This window comes from Pogona vitticeps, chromosome 1 (genome assembly GCF_051106095.1).
Source record: "Pogona vitticeps strain Pit_001003342236 chromosome 1, PviZW2.1, whole genome shotgun sequence".
Lineage (NCBI taxonomy): Eukaryota > Metazoa > Chordata > Lepidosauria > Squamata > Agamidae > Pogona > Pogona vitticeps.
The window spans coordinates 302131610-302150468 of NC_135783.1; the positions used below are offsets into that span (position 1 = coordinate 302131610).

Consider the following 18859-nt stretch of genomic DNA (forward strand, 5'->3'; position numbering starts at 1 on the left):
ATGAAAAGGTTTGCCTTTAAAAAAAAAAAGGCGCGGCCGTATTTTGGGCTTCCACCACCAACTTCGGAGAAAACAGAGGCACCGCTCGGAAACAGGATTGGGTAAAATAAATTGTGGGCGGGGCAGTGTCCAATCCACGAGGGCAACGGGTGTCCCATCGGATGGCGCGAATGAGGAAATGCTCCAATAGGTGCAACAGGAGGCGGGAACGGGGTTTGAATGTTTGGCGGAAAAAACAAGATGGCGGTACGGAGGCAGCTGAGGCTTCTTTTTCAGGAGCCCCAAGTGGGTGGTGCAATTACGGTAGAGCGAACGGAACTTGGGACCGGCGAATATCCCCGGCCGCAGCAACGTATGAAGACGCCGGAGGATGCCAGGAAGTGGGTTCCGGGGCTTCGGGGACTCAGGTTGGAGGACTGCGCGGTGTACCAGTGCCGGAGGTGCCGTGCAGTACTAGGGGACTCGCTCCACCTGTGCGCTCAGGAGGGGACTCTCCGCCTTCTTGTTTGCTTCAGTGAGTTCCTCAGAATCTTGACAGCTCGGAGGGTCGGGAGAAAGGAAAAAAAGAAAAGGGCAAAGCTGCACATCTTGTTAACCGCGATCGTTCCAGTTACATATACAGTACCGGGTAGAGATCGAGTCTGCAGACTCCCAATTTCTCCTACCCCAGAAACGCGAAACAGTTGTGTGAGGTAGCCTGAAAGGAGACACAATATTACGGTATCGTAAAATCTCACGGGTTTTATATAGCGCAAGCTTTTTTTGTGACTGCAACTCGCTGCTTCCGATGTATTATTTATACCAAATAAAACTTGGGAGATTTTAAACTGTGACGGAAATCTGCTGGGTTTGCTGCTGCATAGTACACTATAGGTTAACAGTGCTGGTCCTCTGGAAATTGGGTCCGAGCCCATGTCACCCAATGATGTTTTTAAATCACTGCGTGGCACTTTGATCAGAGGTTTTCTAGGTATAGTCTGAGACTTGATTTCTGTGTCACTGCACAAAAGGTCAGTTTGTTTGACAGCTGCACTATACAGTATGTTTTAAATTTAATAGAAACCATAAAAGGGTTAACATTGGAATGGATTTTGTAACACAGGATAATTAATACTGTGATGAGCCCACTACAGTCATTTTCAATGAGAAAAAATGTCAATGATTTTAAAGGGGGTGAGATTTTAATTTAGGCTATAGTTCATTTTACAGTATTTCCCTCATTCAGAAATGTCTGTAATGGCATATGTTATGCTAAAATTCTATGATGATTCTAGCAGTACATGCCTTTGATCTGCAACAATGAATGCTGGAAATATTGCTTCTTTTTAATGAACTCTGTTACATAAATGGTACATGAGTCTAAAGAAGGAACAAAAGGTAAATTAAAAACATGTTTATAGCGAGCATCACTTGATTTTCAAATATTTTCTTCTTTCAGAAGTCACAGATGATGTTGTTGTGGAAGATAACTTAATGGTCTGTGTTGAAGGAGATCTCATTGGATGGTGGGTACTGGAGGAGGGTTAATTCAGAGACATGTTTTGTAATTCAAGTGACCATTAAGAAACTTATATAGCCATGTAAAAAATCACCCAGCAAGTGAATGATGTAAGTTGGCACTTGGGATAATACTGCTTTGTCAAACCTGCTTTTGTTTTTCAAAGTGAAATGCCTAGCTAAATAAATTGCCCTTTCAGATGAACATCATTTGATTAAGTGAAGCAGTTCTTTTTAGAAATGAACAAAGGAGAGAATGAGAACATGTTTGTCTTTATGCTCAGAAGCTTTTCTAATCTCACCTTATCTTTCTCAAGATAACTTGCTTATAATGATAAATATTTCTTATATACAAATATTAGCAGGATTTATGAAAGCAGAGAGCTGATAAAAATTAACTCTAGCATCTTTTTGATTGCTTCCATGTGTACCAACTCTTTCCTAGATAAAGAAATCTGCAGGGAATGACTGAGATTTATTAAAAAATGCATGATGTGGAGGAAATAATACAGTACATGTCTCTTTCACTCATATTAGCTGGATGTAAGTCATCTTGAGAAGTTTTCTGTGATGCGGGAAGAGGCAAATGGGACCATACACGCAAGCCCTCCACCAACCTTTCTATATTCTTGAAGGTCTGAAGTGAGTATTTGGCTAATTTTGCCTAGAAGTCGCTCCTCATCCAGGAGTTTTAATATCACAGTGTGGCTTCTATGCAGGTTCAGCCTGTGTTATTTATAATCTCACTTCAGATCTCTGCACTAAACATGCAGACATTGGAATTGAGTAGGCTGGGCAAGCAATGCACTGCATTGGTGGATGGAGCCAGCTTATGTAGAACCAGACATTAGCTTTATGATGTAGAAAGGACAATAACTTGCACAACATGTGCATATATTATGGAGTTTGCTGACACAAGATGTGACAATGAATGCAAAGGTAAGTGGCTTTAAAGTCTACAAATAGCCATGTGTAACTTCCAGGTTCAGAAGTAGTAGATCATTGAATATTGGCTTCTGGGGAACAAGAACAGACAAGGACTGTTGCTTTTATACATGCTCAGCTGCCACCTGCATGGACTTCTTGAATTGTAAAAGTCAATTAGATTGGTGGCTGCAAGATACATAAATCTGGTGGCTTTGTTTGTGGAACTCCATCCTATAGAATTTACCTACTTTTAAATGTGACTTTAAAATCTTTTTATTCTAGTCTGTTTTTAATTTGGAGTTTTAACTGTTACTGCCTTCCTCCCCAGCACCTACAACATGTTAAACTGTCGGTCATGTGGGACAGGTGTTGGCTTCAAGCTCTACTGTTCAAAATCTCTTGCTTACCTGCGAGGCCTCTTCTGCCTTTTCAAGGACAGCATTATATGGTTAGTCTCCTCCAGGTGTCTGCTGAATTACTTAGAAAATTCAAACGTTAACCTCTAATAAGAATGTCTGTTATGATACCCTGAAACCCTCCATCCAAAACTAAGAGTTGGTAAGTTAATGCTCTTTTTATTTACAGATATGTGAACATTTTCAAGATATGTTTCATAAATTTGTTCTGATTGATGGCACCTCACACCTGTACTGCAAGCTAAACTGCACATTTCTGAACTGGGCATCATTTCTAACAAAAAAAATTATGTGACAGTAGCAACACGATACTGCTGAGGCTTCATCTGTAACAGACATTGCAATCGAAGCTTAGGAGATTTATTGATTTGTTACTATCTCCTTGGAATGGGACTTTAGAATTTTTGTTTCTTTAGATTAACAGCAAATTCATTCAACTATGTATAGAATTACTGCATTTTTATTTCATTAATTTTCTTCTTAAAAACAGAAAAGTACAGGTATGTCTCAAGTCTCTAGAGAAGACTTTTAAAATGCACTGTCAGTCAAACATGAAAGCTGATGTAATATGAGTTTCTAACTTGCCTTTCTCTTGATGAGGGGAGTCAAGGTGGCTCAGATTGTTCAAATGAGCAAAATTAAAAACACAGTAAACAATTAAGCAATAATATTTAAAATATATCAGGGGATTCAAAATATTTAAAAGTTTAAAAACAAACCTATTTAATTGAAACCAGCGTCCTGGGGCTCGGTTATGCCCAGCTGTAGAAGTGGGTATTCAGCTGTCAGCAGAAGGATAAAAGGTAGAAGCTCTCAGAGATAGCATTACATAACCTGGGAGCAGCCACCAACAAGGCCCTCTCTCATGTCCCCATCAAACATACCTGCTTAAGGACCATGAAGGCTCAGAGGGGGAGATATAGTCCTTCAGATAGCCCGGACCCAAACTATAGAAGGGAGTTACAGGTAATAACCATCACTTTGAACTGGGTCTGGAAACAAACCGGCAGCCAGCGCAGTTGTTGTAGCAGAGATGGTACAGTATATGCTTCCTCAAATTGGCTTCAGTCAGCAGTTTGGCTGCTGCTTTTTGAACCATCTAGTTTCCAAACCATGTTCAAAAGAAACTTCACATAAAGTGTGTTGCAGTAATCCAAACAAGATGTAACTAAGACATGATTCACTATAGTCAAATCAGACATCTCAAGGAATGGGCACAGCTGGCACACTAGCTTTAAACCTGCAAATACATTCCTGGCCACGGCCAAAACCTGGCATCCAGGCTCAGGGATGAATGAGTTTTCGGGGCAGCATAACCCCATCCAGCACAGGTTGCATCCGTGTTTCCTCATGTGCCTTCCGATTGACTAGGAGCACCTCTTGTCTGGATTGTTTCAGTTTCTTTGCCCTCATCCAGTCCATTGCTGTCATTAGGCACCAGTTTAGATCTGAGACAGCTTCCTTGGAATTAGATGGAAAGGAGAAATAGAATTGGGTCTTATCATCATTCTGGTTGGCACTGAACCCAAAAACATGAGGCAACCTTTCCTGGTAGTTCCATGTACATGTTAAATAGCATGGGGTGCAAAATCAGAACCACAGGCCAATAGCCAGGTCATCGAACAGGCATGTCCCCAGTGCCACCTTCTGAGTTCTTCCCTCCAATAAAACCAGTGCCTCCAAGTCCTGGCCAGAAAGATGCCATGGTTGATGGTATTGAACATTGTTGAAAGGCCCAGTAGAAACAACAGGGACACACACTCCTGTACTGTCCCCATCTTAGGTTACGCACCAAGGTGACCAAAGCTGTCTGGGTCCCATAGCCAGGGACTAGGCATAGGTCTGGAGAATCCACTTCATCTAAAAATCCTTGGAGCTGAGAAACCATCACATGCTCAAGTACCTTGCCCAGAAAAGGAACATTTGAGACTGGACGATATTAATCCAGTAATGAAGGAAAGTTTTTAAATAATGGTCTTACTTTCCTCACTTACTTGTACATTCCCTCCTCTGCCTGCTTTTATAAGCCAGAAAGGGCAAGATCTAGCACACATGTGGTGGGTTGAAATCCAGCGTTGGACCAATGGGACTTCCCCCAGCAGCTCTCCTTGGATCTCCAACCCTCTGAACCAGATTTTGAGGATATGTATCCCGGCAGAGAGGAAAGGAAGTTGCTTCCTCTGCAGTCCATGGAGGGAAATGGTTCCACTGACAGGAGGATTAATTGGATAAAAACCAGTTTTATACCAAAGTAAATTACAGTAAGAGTAGGCCCATAATGAATAACAATAATAAAAAAACTCCTGGAGTAACTGACTCACAAAATCCCCATTAAATAAGTGGGCCTTACTGTAGTGCACATTTATTATGCTAATCAGGATTTTGGCCAATGATTGCCAAGTGAAGTATTTTAATTTGTTTTTTTAGTTACTTGTTAAAAACTAAAACCACAGTTGAAGCCTCAAAGGTGATCTGCCCTCCAGTGAGCCTGAAGGACCATGTACAACAGGTAATATTTTGAGTGTGTGTTCTCTCTCTGTGTGTGCGTGTGTAAATAACTTTTAATCTATACATATGTATGTCTGGACTTGCCACAAATAGATGATGATGCAAGTAGAACAAGTCAAAAATATGTAAATTGTGAAACATGTTGAATACCCTGCCATCAATGTAATCCTCCCAACAGAGAGTAATGTATAAATACCTTTCTTGGTAAATAATAGTCTAAATCTTTCTGATGTTGATGGGATGTACCTGTTTTTGTCATTTTTGTTTGTTTGTTTCTGTTTAAACAAATTTTAAAATATGAAATAGATACAAACACAAATCTGTCCAGCTCAGGAAATACTGTACAGTGGTGCCTCGCATAACGTTTTTAATTGGTTCCAAAAAAAAACCCTTATGCGAAAAAAACTTTATGTGAAACACCATTTCCCATAGGAATGCATTGGAAACCGGTTAATCCGTTCCAATAGGCACGGATTGGCGTCCTTAAGCGAAAAAACCCATAGGAAACATTGTTAAACGATACAATGTTTCCTCCATTGGAATGTATTGAAGCCGACTCAATACATTTCAATGGCTTTGCGAAGTCAATTTTTGCAAATTTAAGTGTGTCATAAAAGGGTCAAAAATGGTTTTAAATGCTTGGATTAGCTTCTGCACCCTCTAAAACGGATGCAAAAGTTAATTTGGCTTTGATCTGACTTTTCGTTAATTTATGGTGAATTTTTTCCCCCCAACTTTTGACAGCTGTCAAAATCTGACAGCTCCATTGTTTCCTATGGGGGAGAAAAAAATTCACAAAAAATTAATGAAAAGTCAGATCAACGCCAAATTAAGTATGCACACATTTTAGAAGGTGCACTAACGATTCCAAGCATTTAAAACCGTTTTTCAACATGTTAAGACACTTTTGTAATTGAAAAAATGAACATCGTTAAGTGAAGCAGGGGACCTAAAACCAAAAACGTTAAGCGAAGCATGGTCCCAAAATCGCTATGTGAAAATTGCCCATAGGGAAAAACGTTATACGAAGCACAATCTGACTCTGAAAAAATAAACGTTAAGCGAAAAAAATGTTAAACGAAGCAAACGTTATGCGAGGCACCACTGTATATGATGAAGCTAACACATGGGCAACATTAGGATAATTGGGTACAAAGGCTGTAGCACTGAGAATTCTGTAATTACACTGTGCTCTAGGAAATTTCTCTTCAAAATTTAAGGCATGATGCCAGAGATGCAAAACTTGAAATATTGGTTGTTTAATATTCTGAAGAAAACACATTTATGTGGCCATAGGTTTATTCATGTGAGTCATTTTGTCACCCAGGTTTGTGTTAGAGCTTTTCCATGAGGGCAAGGTGCCAGACTCGGTTGAGCCAATTGCTAATATTGTGTCCATCTAATAATTTCCACCTCTGCATTACCACCTGTCTTGCTCAGCATCAAGAAGAGAGATGAGCTCCTTGTGCAATAGATGCTTGTTTCCTGCAGTGAAACAGTTCAATGGATTTAAATGGGGAAAACAAAAAATCACCAAAAATTAATGGAGACTCAGAACAAAGCCAAATTAAGTTTGCACATGTTTCACAAGGTGCACTACCGATTCCAAGCATTTAAAACAGGTTTCAAACATTTTAAGACACTTAAAAATGAGCGAAAACGGACATCGGAAAGCCATTGAAATGCATTGAGTCGGCTTCAATGTATTTCAGTAGCTTTCTGATGGGGGAAACATTGTTTCGCTTAGCGATGTTTCCTATGGGGATTTTCGCTTAAGGACGGTAATCGTTCCCATTGGAACGGATTAACCGGTTTTCAATGCATTCCTATGGGAAATGGTGTTTCGCTTCACGATGTTTTCCTATAGCGATGTGTTTTTTTTAACCAATTAACATCGTTAAGCAAGGCACCACTGTATGTCTCAAAGAGCTGATAGCTTCGGCAATTCAGCTCCCATGTGTAATAAAGTCCTTTGTCCCCATAGCTCCTCCAGTGCTGTGGTGATATTTCTGCCACAAACCTAGACAATCTTGTAGGACAAAGCAGTGGATAGTCTTCAGAGTATTTTCTTCGAGTGCCATATACTTGCTCTAAAAAACAGTGGAAGATCAGATATTGGATCATTCCTTGTTTAAGCGTTCAGATTGTAAATTGGCTTCCCATGTTAATCTTGACTGAATCAAGAAACTGTAGAGGTTCTATCAGCTACTGTTCCATGGTGTCTTACAATTTTTTTAGGGCAGTGAGGGACTATTTATTTATTTGATTCTTTATTTATTGATGTTGTTGTGTGCCTGTGAAATGTTAAACTCTTAATTATTTGAAGCCAAGTGGAGTAGAATCACTAGTTGTTCTGTTAGACCTAGATATTAGGTGCTTGACTCTCCCTCAGAGGCCTACAGAAATTCCATAGACCTCCAGGGAGGTCCAGAAGCCTATGTTCATCATAGGCATTTATCCCAATAAAGGGTTAATCCCAGAATAAAACCAAACATGGCTCATTCCAGAAACCTTGTGGTACCTGAGAAGAGTCCCTTTACATGACTTCCTGCAGTAATGTTAGCCTAGTTGTGAGAAGAGAACTTCTAGTGTGAGGAATTGTGTCATGGATTCTCATGAATTTGATGACTTTTGACATCATGTTAGTAATTGGAAAAGAGTTGTGCTGCAATGAGTTCCATGTGTTTAGTCGTTTAGTTGTGTCCGACTCTTCGTGACCCCATGGACCAGAACACGCCAGGCTCTCCTATCTTCCACTGCCTCCCGGAGTTGTGTCAGATTCATGTTGGTTGCTTCGCAGACACAGTCCAGCCAGCTCATCCTCGGTCGTCCCCTTCTCCTCTTGCCGTCACACCTTCCTAACATCAAGGTTTTTTCCAAGGAGTCTTCTCTTCTCATGAGATGGCCAAAGTACTGGAGCCTCAGCTTCAGGATCTGTCCTTCCAGTGAGCACTCAGGGTAGATTTCCTTTAGAACTCATAGGTTTGTTCTCCTTGCAATTCAGGGGATTCTCAAGAGCCTCCTCCAGCACCACAATTCAAAGGCATCATTCTTCGGCGGTCTGCTTTCTTTATGGTCCAGCTCTCACTTCCATACATCACAACAGGAAAAACCATAGCTTTGACTATTCGGACTTTTGTTGGCAAGGTGATGTCTCTGCTTTTCAAGATGCTGTCAAGATTTGTCATCGCTTTCCTCCCAAGAAGAAGGCGTCTTTTAATTTCGGTGCTGTCTCCATCTGCAGTGATCATGGACCCCAGGAAAATAAAATCTGTCACTGCCTCCATGTCTTCCCCTTCTATTTCCCAGGAGGTGATGGGACCAGTGGCCATGATCTTAGTTTTTTTGATGTTGAGTTTCAGACCGTTTTTTGCACTCTCCTCTTTCACTCTCATTACAAGGTTCGTTAATTCCTCCTCACTTTCTGACATCAGAGTGGTATCATCTGCATATCGGAGGTTGTTGATATTTGTTCTGGCAATCTTAATTCCGGCTTGGGTTTCTTCCAGTCCAGCCTTCCGCATGGTGTATTATGCATATAAGTTAAATAAGCTGGGGGACAATATACAGCCTTGCCGTACTCCTTTCCCAATTTTGAACCAATCAGTTGTTCCATGACCAGTTCTAACTGTTGCTTCCTGTCCCACATACAGGTTTCTCAGGAGACAGATAAGGTGGTCAGGCACAACCATTTCTTTAAGGACTTGCCATAATTTGCTGTGGTCCAGACAGTCAAAGGCTTTTGCATAGTCAATGAAGCAGAAGTAGATATTTTTCTGGAACTCTCTGGCTTTCTCCATAATCCAGTGCATGTTAGCAATTTGGTCTCTAGTTTCTCTGCCCCTTCGAAATCCAGTTTGTACTTTGGGAGTTCTCGGTCCACATACTGCTGAAGCCTCCCTTGGAGGATTTTGAGCATAACCTTGCTATGTGTGAAATGAGTGCAATTGTACGGTAGTTGGAGGATTCTTTGGCACTGCCCTTCTTTGGGATTGGGATGTAGACTGATCTTTTCCAGTCCTCTGGCCACTGTTGAGTTTTCCAAACTTGCTGGCATATTGAATGTAGCACCTTAACAGCATCATCTTTTAAGATTTTAAATAGTTCAATGGGAATGCCATCACCTCCACTGGCCTTGTTGTTAGCCAGGCTTTCTAAGGCCCACTTGACTTCATTCTCCAGGATGTCTGGCTCTAGGTCAGCAACTACATTGCCTGGGTTGTCCGGGATATCCAAATCTTTCTGATATAATATCTCTGTGTATTCTTGCCACCTCTTCTTGACGTCTTCTGCTTCTGTTAGGTCCCTCCCATTTTTGTCTTTTATCATGTTCATCTTTGCGCAAAATGTTCCTCTAATATCTCCAATTTTCCTGAACAGATCTCTGGTCTTTTCTTTTCTGTTATTTTCCTCTATTTCTTTGCATTGTTCATTTAAGAAGGCCCTCTTGTCTCTCCTTGCTATTCTTTGGAAGTCTGCATTCAATTTTCTGTAACTTTCCCTATCTCCCTTGCATTTTGCTTCCCTTCTCCTCTCTGCTATTTCTAAGGCCTCATTGGACAGCCACTTTGCTTTCTTGCATTTCCTTTTCTTTGGGATGGTTTTTGTTGCTGCCTCCTGGACAATGTTACGAGCCTCTATCCAAAGTTCTTCAGGCACTCTGTCCACCAAATCTAGTTCCTTAAATCTGTTCTTTACTTCTACTGTGTATTCATAAGGGATTTGGTTTAGATTATACCTGAGTGGCCCAGTGGTTTTTCCTACTCTCTTCAGGCTAAGCTTCAATTTTGCTATGAGAAGCTGATGATCAGAGCCACAGTCAGCTCCAGGTCTTGTTTTTGCTGACTGTATAGAGCTTCTCCATCTTTGGCTGCAGACAATATAATCAATCTGATTTCAATATTGCCCATCTGGTGATTTCCATGTATAGAGTCGCCTCTTGTGTTGTTGGAAAAGAGTGTTTGTGATGACCAGCTTATTTTCTTGACAAAACTCTATTAGCCTTTGTCCTGCTTCGTTCTGAACTCCAAGGCCAAACTTCTCTGTTGTTCCTTTCATCTCTTGGCTCCCTACTTTAGCATTCCAGTCCCCTAGAATGAGAAGAACATCTTTCTTTGGTGTCAGTTCTAGAAGGTGTTGTAAACCTTCATAAAATTGTTCAATTTCAGTCTCCTCAGCAATGGTGGTTGGTGCATAAACTTGGATTATTGTGATGTTGAATGGTCTGCCTTGGATTTGTATTGACATCATTCTATCATTTTTGAGATTGTATCCCATTACAGCTTTTCCCACTCTTTTGTTTACTATGAGAGCCACTCCATTCCTTCTACGGGATTCTTGCCCACAGTAGTAGATATGATAATCATCTGAGCTGAATTCGCCCATTCCTGTCCATTTTAGTTCACTGATGCCCAGGATGTCGATGTTTATTCTTACTATCTCCTGTTTGACCACCTCCAGCTTACCAAGGTTCATAGATCTTACATTCCAGGTTCCTATGCAGTATTTTTCTTTACAGCATTGGACTTTCCTTTCACTTCCAGGCACGTCCACAGCTGAGCGTCCTTGCGGCTTTGGTCCAACCACTTCATTAGCTCTGGAGCTACTTGTACTTGTCCTCCGCTCTTCCTCAGTAGCAAGTTGGACGCCTTTCGACCTGAGGGGCCCATCTTCCAGCGTCATATCTTTTATCATTTTGTTTCTGATCATGGGGCGTTCTTGGCAAAGATACTGGAGTGGCATTGCCAGGTCCTACTCCAGGTGGATTGCATTTAGTCGGAACTCTCCACTATGTCCTGTCCGTCTTGGGTGTCCCTGCACGGCATAGTCCATAGCTTCTCTGAGTTACTCAAGCCCCTTCGCCACGACAAGGCAGCAATCCATGAAGGGGAATGAGTTCCATACTACTTAGATATTGAAGTGGGAACAAACTCTTGTCCCAGAATTGTAGAGTAAGTAAAAATGTTTAAATCTTCCCAAGTATGGCTAATACAGTATGTTGAAATACTGCTCCGATGATACTGGTGGTTTTCATCTTAGATTCATGCAACTAAAACATGAGAAGGGGTGATACTGGCACACCAAAAGCTGTATACAGTCAGCTCAGCACAGAAGGGTGTGTTTTACATTGGTCTCCTGATATTTTGGACTTCAGCTCCTAGAAGCCCTGACTGCTGGCCATGTTGGCAAGAGCTTCTAGGAACTTGTTTGTTTAGTCTCATCTATAGGCTATCTTTCTCCCAATGAGGGAACTAAAGGCAGCACACACTGTTAAAACAAGTAAAATTTAAAATACATTACCCATTAAAACATTTAAATTATAATAATAATTAAAATACATAACATGATTTTAAAACTTTAAAAGCAAATTTAAGGCCTCAATTATGATTATTAAAAGTTGTGGGCTGTATTTTGAGTACAACTAGTGTTAAATCTATCCTTTTCTATTTCAATCATAGTTTCACACTACTCTTGTATAATGAAAGAGGTGCCTGGTTTCATGTGAATAAAGTTATAGGTATTTCATGAGAAAAATTTGCATCTGTCCATATTTATTTGACAAGTTGCAATAGAGATACTCTTATTCTGAGAACCATGACATCTGACATTACAGCAATTCAGTTTGGTTAGTCTGTGACCTTTGATTCCTGTGTTGCTAAAATTCAGTGAGGAAGTCAGTGAGGATAGTGAAGTCTATGAGCAACATAGATTCAACTTTAGAAAGAATAACTTAACTTTTACATGGTTGTTCATGTAGTCTTTGTTCAATGTACATTGTTTTTGCAAGTTTCACACAGCCTATTGACATTTTACTAGTTTCCAGTAAGATTTAATAGTTTAACTGATATAATCGTTTTGGTATTGTGCTTCACTCAGTTTATTCAGACTTGGTTTTCAACTTTGTTTTGTAGTTGAAAGAGAACCTTGTACTAGTTCACAAGCGTATAGAATTGCTAATTAAGAAACTAGAAGACTTAAACCAGCAGACAGCCTTAGTAGAAAATCCGGGCTATAAACCAAGACCACATGGTCACGGAGCTGGATCCACAAGGAAGAAGTCAAAACAATTAACTGGTTGAATTTCTGCAGTCATCTTAGCTGTGAAGAATATGAGCATCCGAAGCAGTCGTCTCACAGCTAATGCTTTGGCTATATTTGAAAATGGCAGTTGATGTGATTTTAGGAATGGCATGAAACTGTTTTCTTAATGTGGGTTTAGGAATGATGAAACTGTTTTTTTTTTTACAGAAGGCTCAAGTACATTCATTGTTTGGATATGAAGTAGCTGTAATAGATCATTTTTACATATTAAAATTACAGACATGATTGTAATACTATCCTATCATTTGTATGATTTTTATTTAGGGCTTTCAGTGGTCTACAACAACCATTTGTATAATTACTTGCCGAGATTACAGGTTTGTTTTTAGCTAATTAGGTTTTAGTGTATTTGAAACAGAAATGTAAAGTTAAAAATGAGATTAATTTTAAATATGTCTGAAACATCCAATTAATGTCATCACAGATGGGCTTTAAATAGTGCTACTGTACTAAAGGATGGGCAGATACTTTAAGAAGGTTCTGCTCTTGTGGGGCAACCTTCATGAAATCTCTACAGTGCTTGTCTTTTTTACATTAGAAAGCTTGCTGCATACTTTATTAAGTGGTTTAAAGCGGGGGTCCCCAATCCCTGGTCTGCAGCCAGTCCATGGGCTTCATAGGACCGGGCATGGGTACTGATCTCCCGCCCCCCCATGAACGCATGGGGGAGCGCGGCATGTTCGCACACATATGTGGTGAGTGGGTCATTCATAGGTGGGCATGGTGCATGTGTGCCCCACTCACCCTCAAGCATGCCATGTGTGAGCACACCACACCCTGTGAGCACACCATGCCAATTTGCAAACGTGCTGTGCCCACTCAAGAGTGCAGGGGTGCCCCTGCCCCCCCAACTAGTCTGTGGTTTGAAAAAGGTTGGGGACCACTGGTTTAAAGTGTTTTTTTTTTCCTTTTCTTTTGCCAGAGGTTTTGCTCTATTTGAGATGCCTGGGTTTAATCCTAAGATCTGCACACAAGTCATTGCTCCTCCCTTTTTACTATATTCTTAATATACATCATAGTGTCCATAACCCTTTGAAAAAAACAGCAACTCAAGAAAAGTGGGCAATTCCTACTTTCAGCTAAGTTTACCATATTTTTCCGTGTATAAAATGATACCTTTTCCTTAAATAATTAGAAAAAATGAGGGCCATTTTATACATGGAAGGCAGCTCTTTATCACTGCCTTTTGCGAAGGCACAGGGCTTTAGCAAAAAGGGGAGCAGTTGCTCCTTTTGCTAACCTCTGTGCCTTCTCAAAAGGCGAGGGTGCGCTGGGTTTAGCAAAAAGGGGAGCGGACCCTCATCTTTTGAGAAGGCACAGAGGTTAGCAAAAAGGGAGCAACAGCTCCCCTTCCTTTTTGCTAAACTCCATGCCTTCTCAAAAGGCGAGGAAAAGTGGCAGTCACTTTGACAGCTGTTTTCCTTGCCTTTTGCCAAGGCACGGGGCTTAGCAAAAAGGGAGCCCTTTGATCCCTGCTTTTTCTAGTTTGGGGTTAGAAAAAGGTTTTTTTTTCTTATACTTCGGGTCTTATACACAGAAAAATGCGGTAGCTAAGCAGACTCTTGCCTTCATCCGCTTGAGCCATATTTAGGTAGCTGCCTCCTGTATAAAATCAGAATTGTACAGCTGGAAAGCTCCCACTGCTCCAAGAAAAGCTGCTAGAGCATTCCTGAGAGCCTTCCAACCTGTTTAAAAATGTCCAGCACAGGGCACTCACTTACCATCTGAGTTTTAACTCCACATTTTTCCCTCTTGCAGCTCAGGTTATCTTGAGTCCTGAGAGTCTTTCTTCTGAAGTTTTATCTACCCTTCCGTATCTCATCTTCAAGAAACACTAAACTGTTATGAACTCCCTTCTGTTTGAATATTAACTTGTCACTGATACACTGGATGGTTTTGTACTACACCCAAATGGTAGTACTTCAGAAGGTGACATTCAATGTGAAGATGCTGAATAAGCAATATTTAGAACTAGAATAAGCACTTTTAGTTTTAATTTTAATTATAAAAGGAAAATGAACAAAGACTACAATCAAGATTTCAGCCTTCCCTTACTAATTATGGCCAGTGGCAGTGCTTGGAAAAAGTTACTTTTTTGGACTTCCTAGAATCACCCAGAGGATTCTTGCACACATTTTTTAAGCTTTGACTGGCTTTTTGAATTTGCACAGAGCTGTTTAGTATCTTTTTTGTTTCTTCAGCAAGCAATTTTCCACATACTGAAAAGTAACAGAAATACCTACAGTTTGTTTTATTTCTATACAATAACATTTCCAATCAAGAAATCACACAATTACATTTTAGTGCATTCTCAGCCCATGCTGCTTTATTGCTAAAAAATTGTATACAGGTGCAGAGTTTCCAAGTTCATTTTTGAACAATATTGTTTACAGTGTCAAAAGAATAAATTTAACACCCTCTTCCCCTCCCAAAAGATGCATAGATAGAAAAGCAAGCTGCCTTTTGGAAAATATCAGATATATACAGGGGTTTGAATATTCATATTGTTACATAACTTGTACAACAGACTAAAAAGCCTAAACCATAACATTCTACCTTTTCAAGTGATATAACAAAATGTACAACTACTTTTATGATTTAGACGTTTGTAGGTTTTCTCAGGGTATAGCCTTCGCTACCCTTTATTTTTCAGTACGTTCCCGCTACACACATTTTCAGACACTTCAGAGTAGCCTGCTTTTTATTATGGGAAGAGGCGATTTAAATAGCACACACTTATTCCCACCCTTTGGTTGTCGCTGTCTGCAAACACATGCAACCTACAAGAAATGTTTGGAGGGAAGAATTTAGGCATGAATTACTGAGGTTTATTCTATTTAGTCTGTTAACATGAAATCAGGAGTGCAGTCAAGCTTAAATCAATACTGCAAGTCTTTGCCTGTAAGCAATATATTCATTTTTTGGCAGCTAGTTGTTACTGATAATGGCAGTTTTAAAAATATGGCCTCTGAAACAAACATGCAACATATATGCCTGGAAGAATAAAGATAACTTCGTATGTGGGGGAAAGCAAAGTTTGGTATAGAGAAAATGTTCATATTAGCTAAAGTTGCCTTTAGAAACTAGTAAATCCAAAATCTAGCCAAGGAATTTAAAACTAAGGGTTTCATGTGAAGAAAATAATTTTCTGATCCACGTTTTGCTACAAGGTTGTATGTCTCTAATATTTTAAGCATCATCTAATTGGTACCGTTTATTGTATTTGCTACGATTACGAGCAATCGTACATGTATCAAATTTTCAAAGCTGTCATTCACTCTTATAATTGAAGAAAACATGGAAAGCAGGGGACAGAGAGAATGTTGCTATTTGTTCTCCAGCAGATCAAAACTCCTCTCCTTTTTAGCAAGCTTTAACTTGTCTTGAGTACATGTCAGAAACCATTTTCAGATTTTGAAAGAAACCATTATTGCTGGATTGAAACCAGGTAACCTTGGTATAGCTGCCTAGGTGGTGAAAGAAACCTGAAAAATACAACTGTCCTTAAAATGATTTAATACCTGAAGAATATGGACTGCTTAATTATTTTATTCACTCCCTGGTTATTTACCACAATAATGTTACTTCTGTCTACAACCTGAAAAATAAACATCTTTTATGAGTTAGCCCATTCTTGTTTCCCTGTATGAGTTTCACTCAACTTTTTCGGCACTCTGAAACTCTGCACCCTTTTTATTTGTACAACTACAGCAGCTAAGAAACCCATTTTGCCACCAACCACATTCCCATCATGTAGGCTCAGGAGGACTACTATGAATCTAGGTAAGAGGTCAAAACGTTTCATTCTGCTGATTGTTCTTTCCATTACACAGTTTTGGTGTCATGCTTCTTTCCTTATTTGTATAATCTGCCCCTTTATCTCAAGAGACAGCATGTTCTCTAAAAAGAAAATTCTGAGAATCAAAGCAGTAAGTTCAAGCTATTGGTAAATTAGTTCCTATTGCTTCTTAATGTATAAATGCATATATCAATATACTGGTAATAACTATAACACTAAGACATCTTAATCATGCATAATAAGAATACTAGTTCTATAAAAATCAGTTTGTGAGCCTGTGTGCTTGTGCCACTATCATTGTTCCATGCAGATTTTCCATTCTAAGGGCTTCAAGACCTCAACAGTCTTCCAGGTATTCTATAAATGCCTATTATGCATGGAGGAATAAGTTGTGACAGCATCCAGTCCTTAGAAATCCTAAGCTCTATGGAATGTTTATTGTGCTATAACTTGAAAAAATTGAGGATTCCACCTAAAACAATCTAGCAAGTACAGTATTCAAACTCAAGAGTTTCCATTCTAACCATCTCTCCTCAATCCCAAAATAGAATAAAATCAATTTTTTTGCTCAGCATATACTTGTATCTTCTCTTGCCCCACCCTCAAATAGTCTTTTGATTTTCCAAATTCCAATCAAAATGAGAGCTTTATGCAAAGTTCTTTACACAGATACTCTAAAGTCTTTTTCCTACACTTGTCTATGACTGAACAAAATACCTCCACATCACTGGCTGTTTTCCTGCATTGAATGGAAAAGTGAACTCACAAGTTCTCTATATACAAAACAGAGGGCAGATGTGTGGAGATGTGTGTCTCCTACCTCCATCCTATACCATGTAAATAACAGCAGTATGATGAAAAACTTCAATTCAGCTTAGGTCTTCCAACTTTTATTTCCAAGGTCCAAGATCTACATACAATTTACAACCTGTCTGTATACCTGAAGTGTGACCAAGAGAAATGATTACTGGCACCTGTTTGTTCTTTGTCAATATAGCGCTTTCATTCTTTTTCTTTCCTACATTTATTGTTCTTCAAAGTGCAAAGAAAAGAGAAGGAGAAAAAAAAATTAATACTCTGAAAAGAATGCCTCATAACAGCTATTTCATTATAAAATGGTATAGGATAGAATTTCACCACTACAGCAATTGAGAGGCAGATAAAAGGAAAAGCCCTCTGCAACTGTTCATGAAGAATAGCACTAATGTGCTTTGAATGAAACCCAGCTCTCCAACCAAAGGGTAAGGGCTATCACAAAATTACTACAAAAGTAAAAAGGAGAGGGGAAACACACATTAAAGTAACATGAAGAGCTACTTTAGAGAAGAATCTTTTCTCCTATTATCTGCTTATGAAAATAAATTTCAGTGCTAGACCTTCAAGAATTTAGACACAACTGCTCAAGTTTAAGCTGCTTAAGTACAACGTGCCAGAGGAGACTAGAGACCCTTACTTCCACAGGCCAGAACTACAATGCTCTCTCTGATGAGGCAGAATTACATAGACAAATATCTTCTAACAAAAAAAGACCATAACTAGACCTTGTTAAAAGCACCACGGCCCATACAGTTCATTATGCATACAATTCTGGGATCTACGTATGTCCATGATCCAAGTACCAAGCAAGCCTCGGTTCATGAACTAAACTGCACAATAATGTGAAGTCAGTCTACCACCAGTTTTGTGATGAAAAATATCAGCAAACTGGCTGCTTCTAAGATTTAGAAGACTGGAACAGCCACATGGTGCAAATAATCACTTTTACTCTTCTAGCCCAGGGAAATTTTGCTTGGCACAAAGTTAGTTACAGAATATATATTTCATGAAAGCAAAATTAGTCATCAAGTTTTGCTGATTATATTATTCAGATTCCAAGCATTGTTTTGGACACTATTACTTTCCAATTGCCTTATAACAATGTAGAATTTTGCACAGAAGGTGTGCATTCTAATTTTTAAAACAAGCACTATCCCCATCCATAACATACAACTGTGTTAACCAAACTACAGGTCAGGTAAGGGACACATTAAAACAGAAATAAGCCATCTACTTCAAGTATACATCCCAATCTTACAGATGAATCTAGTCTACATAGTTCAGCTGAATACTGCTTAAGGCAGAATTATGTATTAGACTTACAGTTTCCTTGGTCTTCAGTATGCACATGCATACAAGGTTAGTGCAAGTGGCATTTAAGAGGTATGAGCTGCACTCTCTATAGAGAGATGGGGTAAAAAAAAATTGCCAAGCATAGAATCTTATTCTCCTCCTTCTAAGCCCAAATGTAGCTTAGAGAAACTAAGAAAAAGTAAAGCCACAAAAAAGACCTAAGAAAGAAAAAAAGTACGAGACAGCCACAGTTCTGTTTGTATAGTCCATACTTTGCCAAAATTTCCTCAGATTTGACACACCTTTTAAGTAATGGCAACAATTTGCACAAATCTCTTAAAATTATGTGACTGGATAGAATCTATCCTGGTCACAGCCTTGAAGAGTTCCCTTCTCTTCACAGATGCATACCAGCTATCTACTACCTATGGGCAAGCAGGATAAGTGTTCATCTAGTTCATGCACAGCAAGTTTTATTTCCTAACAGCCCAACTATAAAAAC

The 18859-nt window shown here is 39.5% G+C and overlaps 1 protein-coding gene across 3 annotated transcripts; it reads left to right on the plus strand.

Moving 5' to 3' along the window:
* The first annotated feature begins 17 nt into the window (after positions 1-17).
* Positions 18-18556, plus strand: OIP5 (Opa interacting protein 5). Of its 3 annotated transcripts, none has more exons than XM_072986250.2 (6): positions 18-628; positions 1439-1505; positions 2753-2872; positions 5268-5349; positions 12260-12766; positions 14208-18556. In XM_072986250.2, exons 1-5 carry the CDS (start codon positions 220-222, stop codon positions 12425-12427), a joined length of 846 nt encoding a protein of 281 aa, XP_072842351.2. In that variant the 5' UTR covers positions 18-219; the 3' UTR covers positions 12428-12766; positions 14208-18556. The 3 variants fall into 3 exon arrangements, with proteins under 3 accessions (XP_072842351.2, XP_020649415.3, XP_072842352.2); XM_020793756.3 differs by having other exon boundaries at positions 18-514; XM_072986251.2 differs by lacking the exons at positions 12260-12766; positions 14208-18556 and adding an exon at positions 10892-12071.
* The last annotated feature ends 303 nt before the right edge of the window (positions 18557-18859 follow it).

Excerpts from the sequence above, each read along its gene's own strand:
- OIP5 (XM_072986250.2), top strand. The coding sequence starts at position 220 with ATGTTTGGCGGAAAAAACAAGATGGCGGTACGGAGGCAGCTGAGGCTT. Across the intron at positions 629-1,438 it reads AGTTACATATACAGTACCGG|AAGTCACAGATGATGTTGTT; the intron begins GTAGAGATCGAG and ends TTCTTCTTTCAG. Across the intron at positions 5,350-12,259 it reads TGAAGGACCATGTACAACAG|TTGAAAGAGAACCTTGTACT; the intron begins GTAATATTTTGA and ends TTTGTTTTGTAG.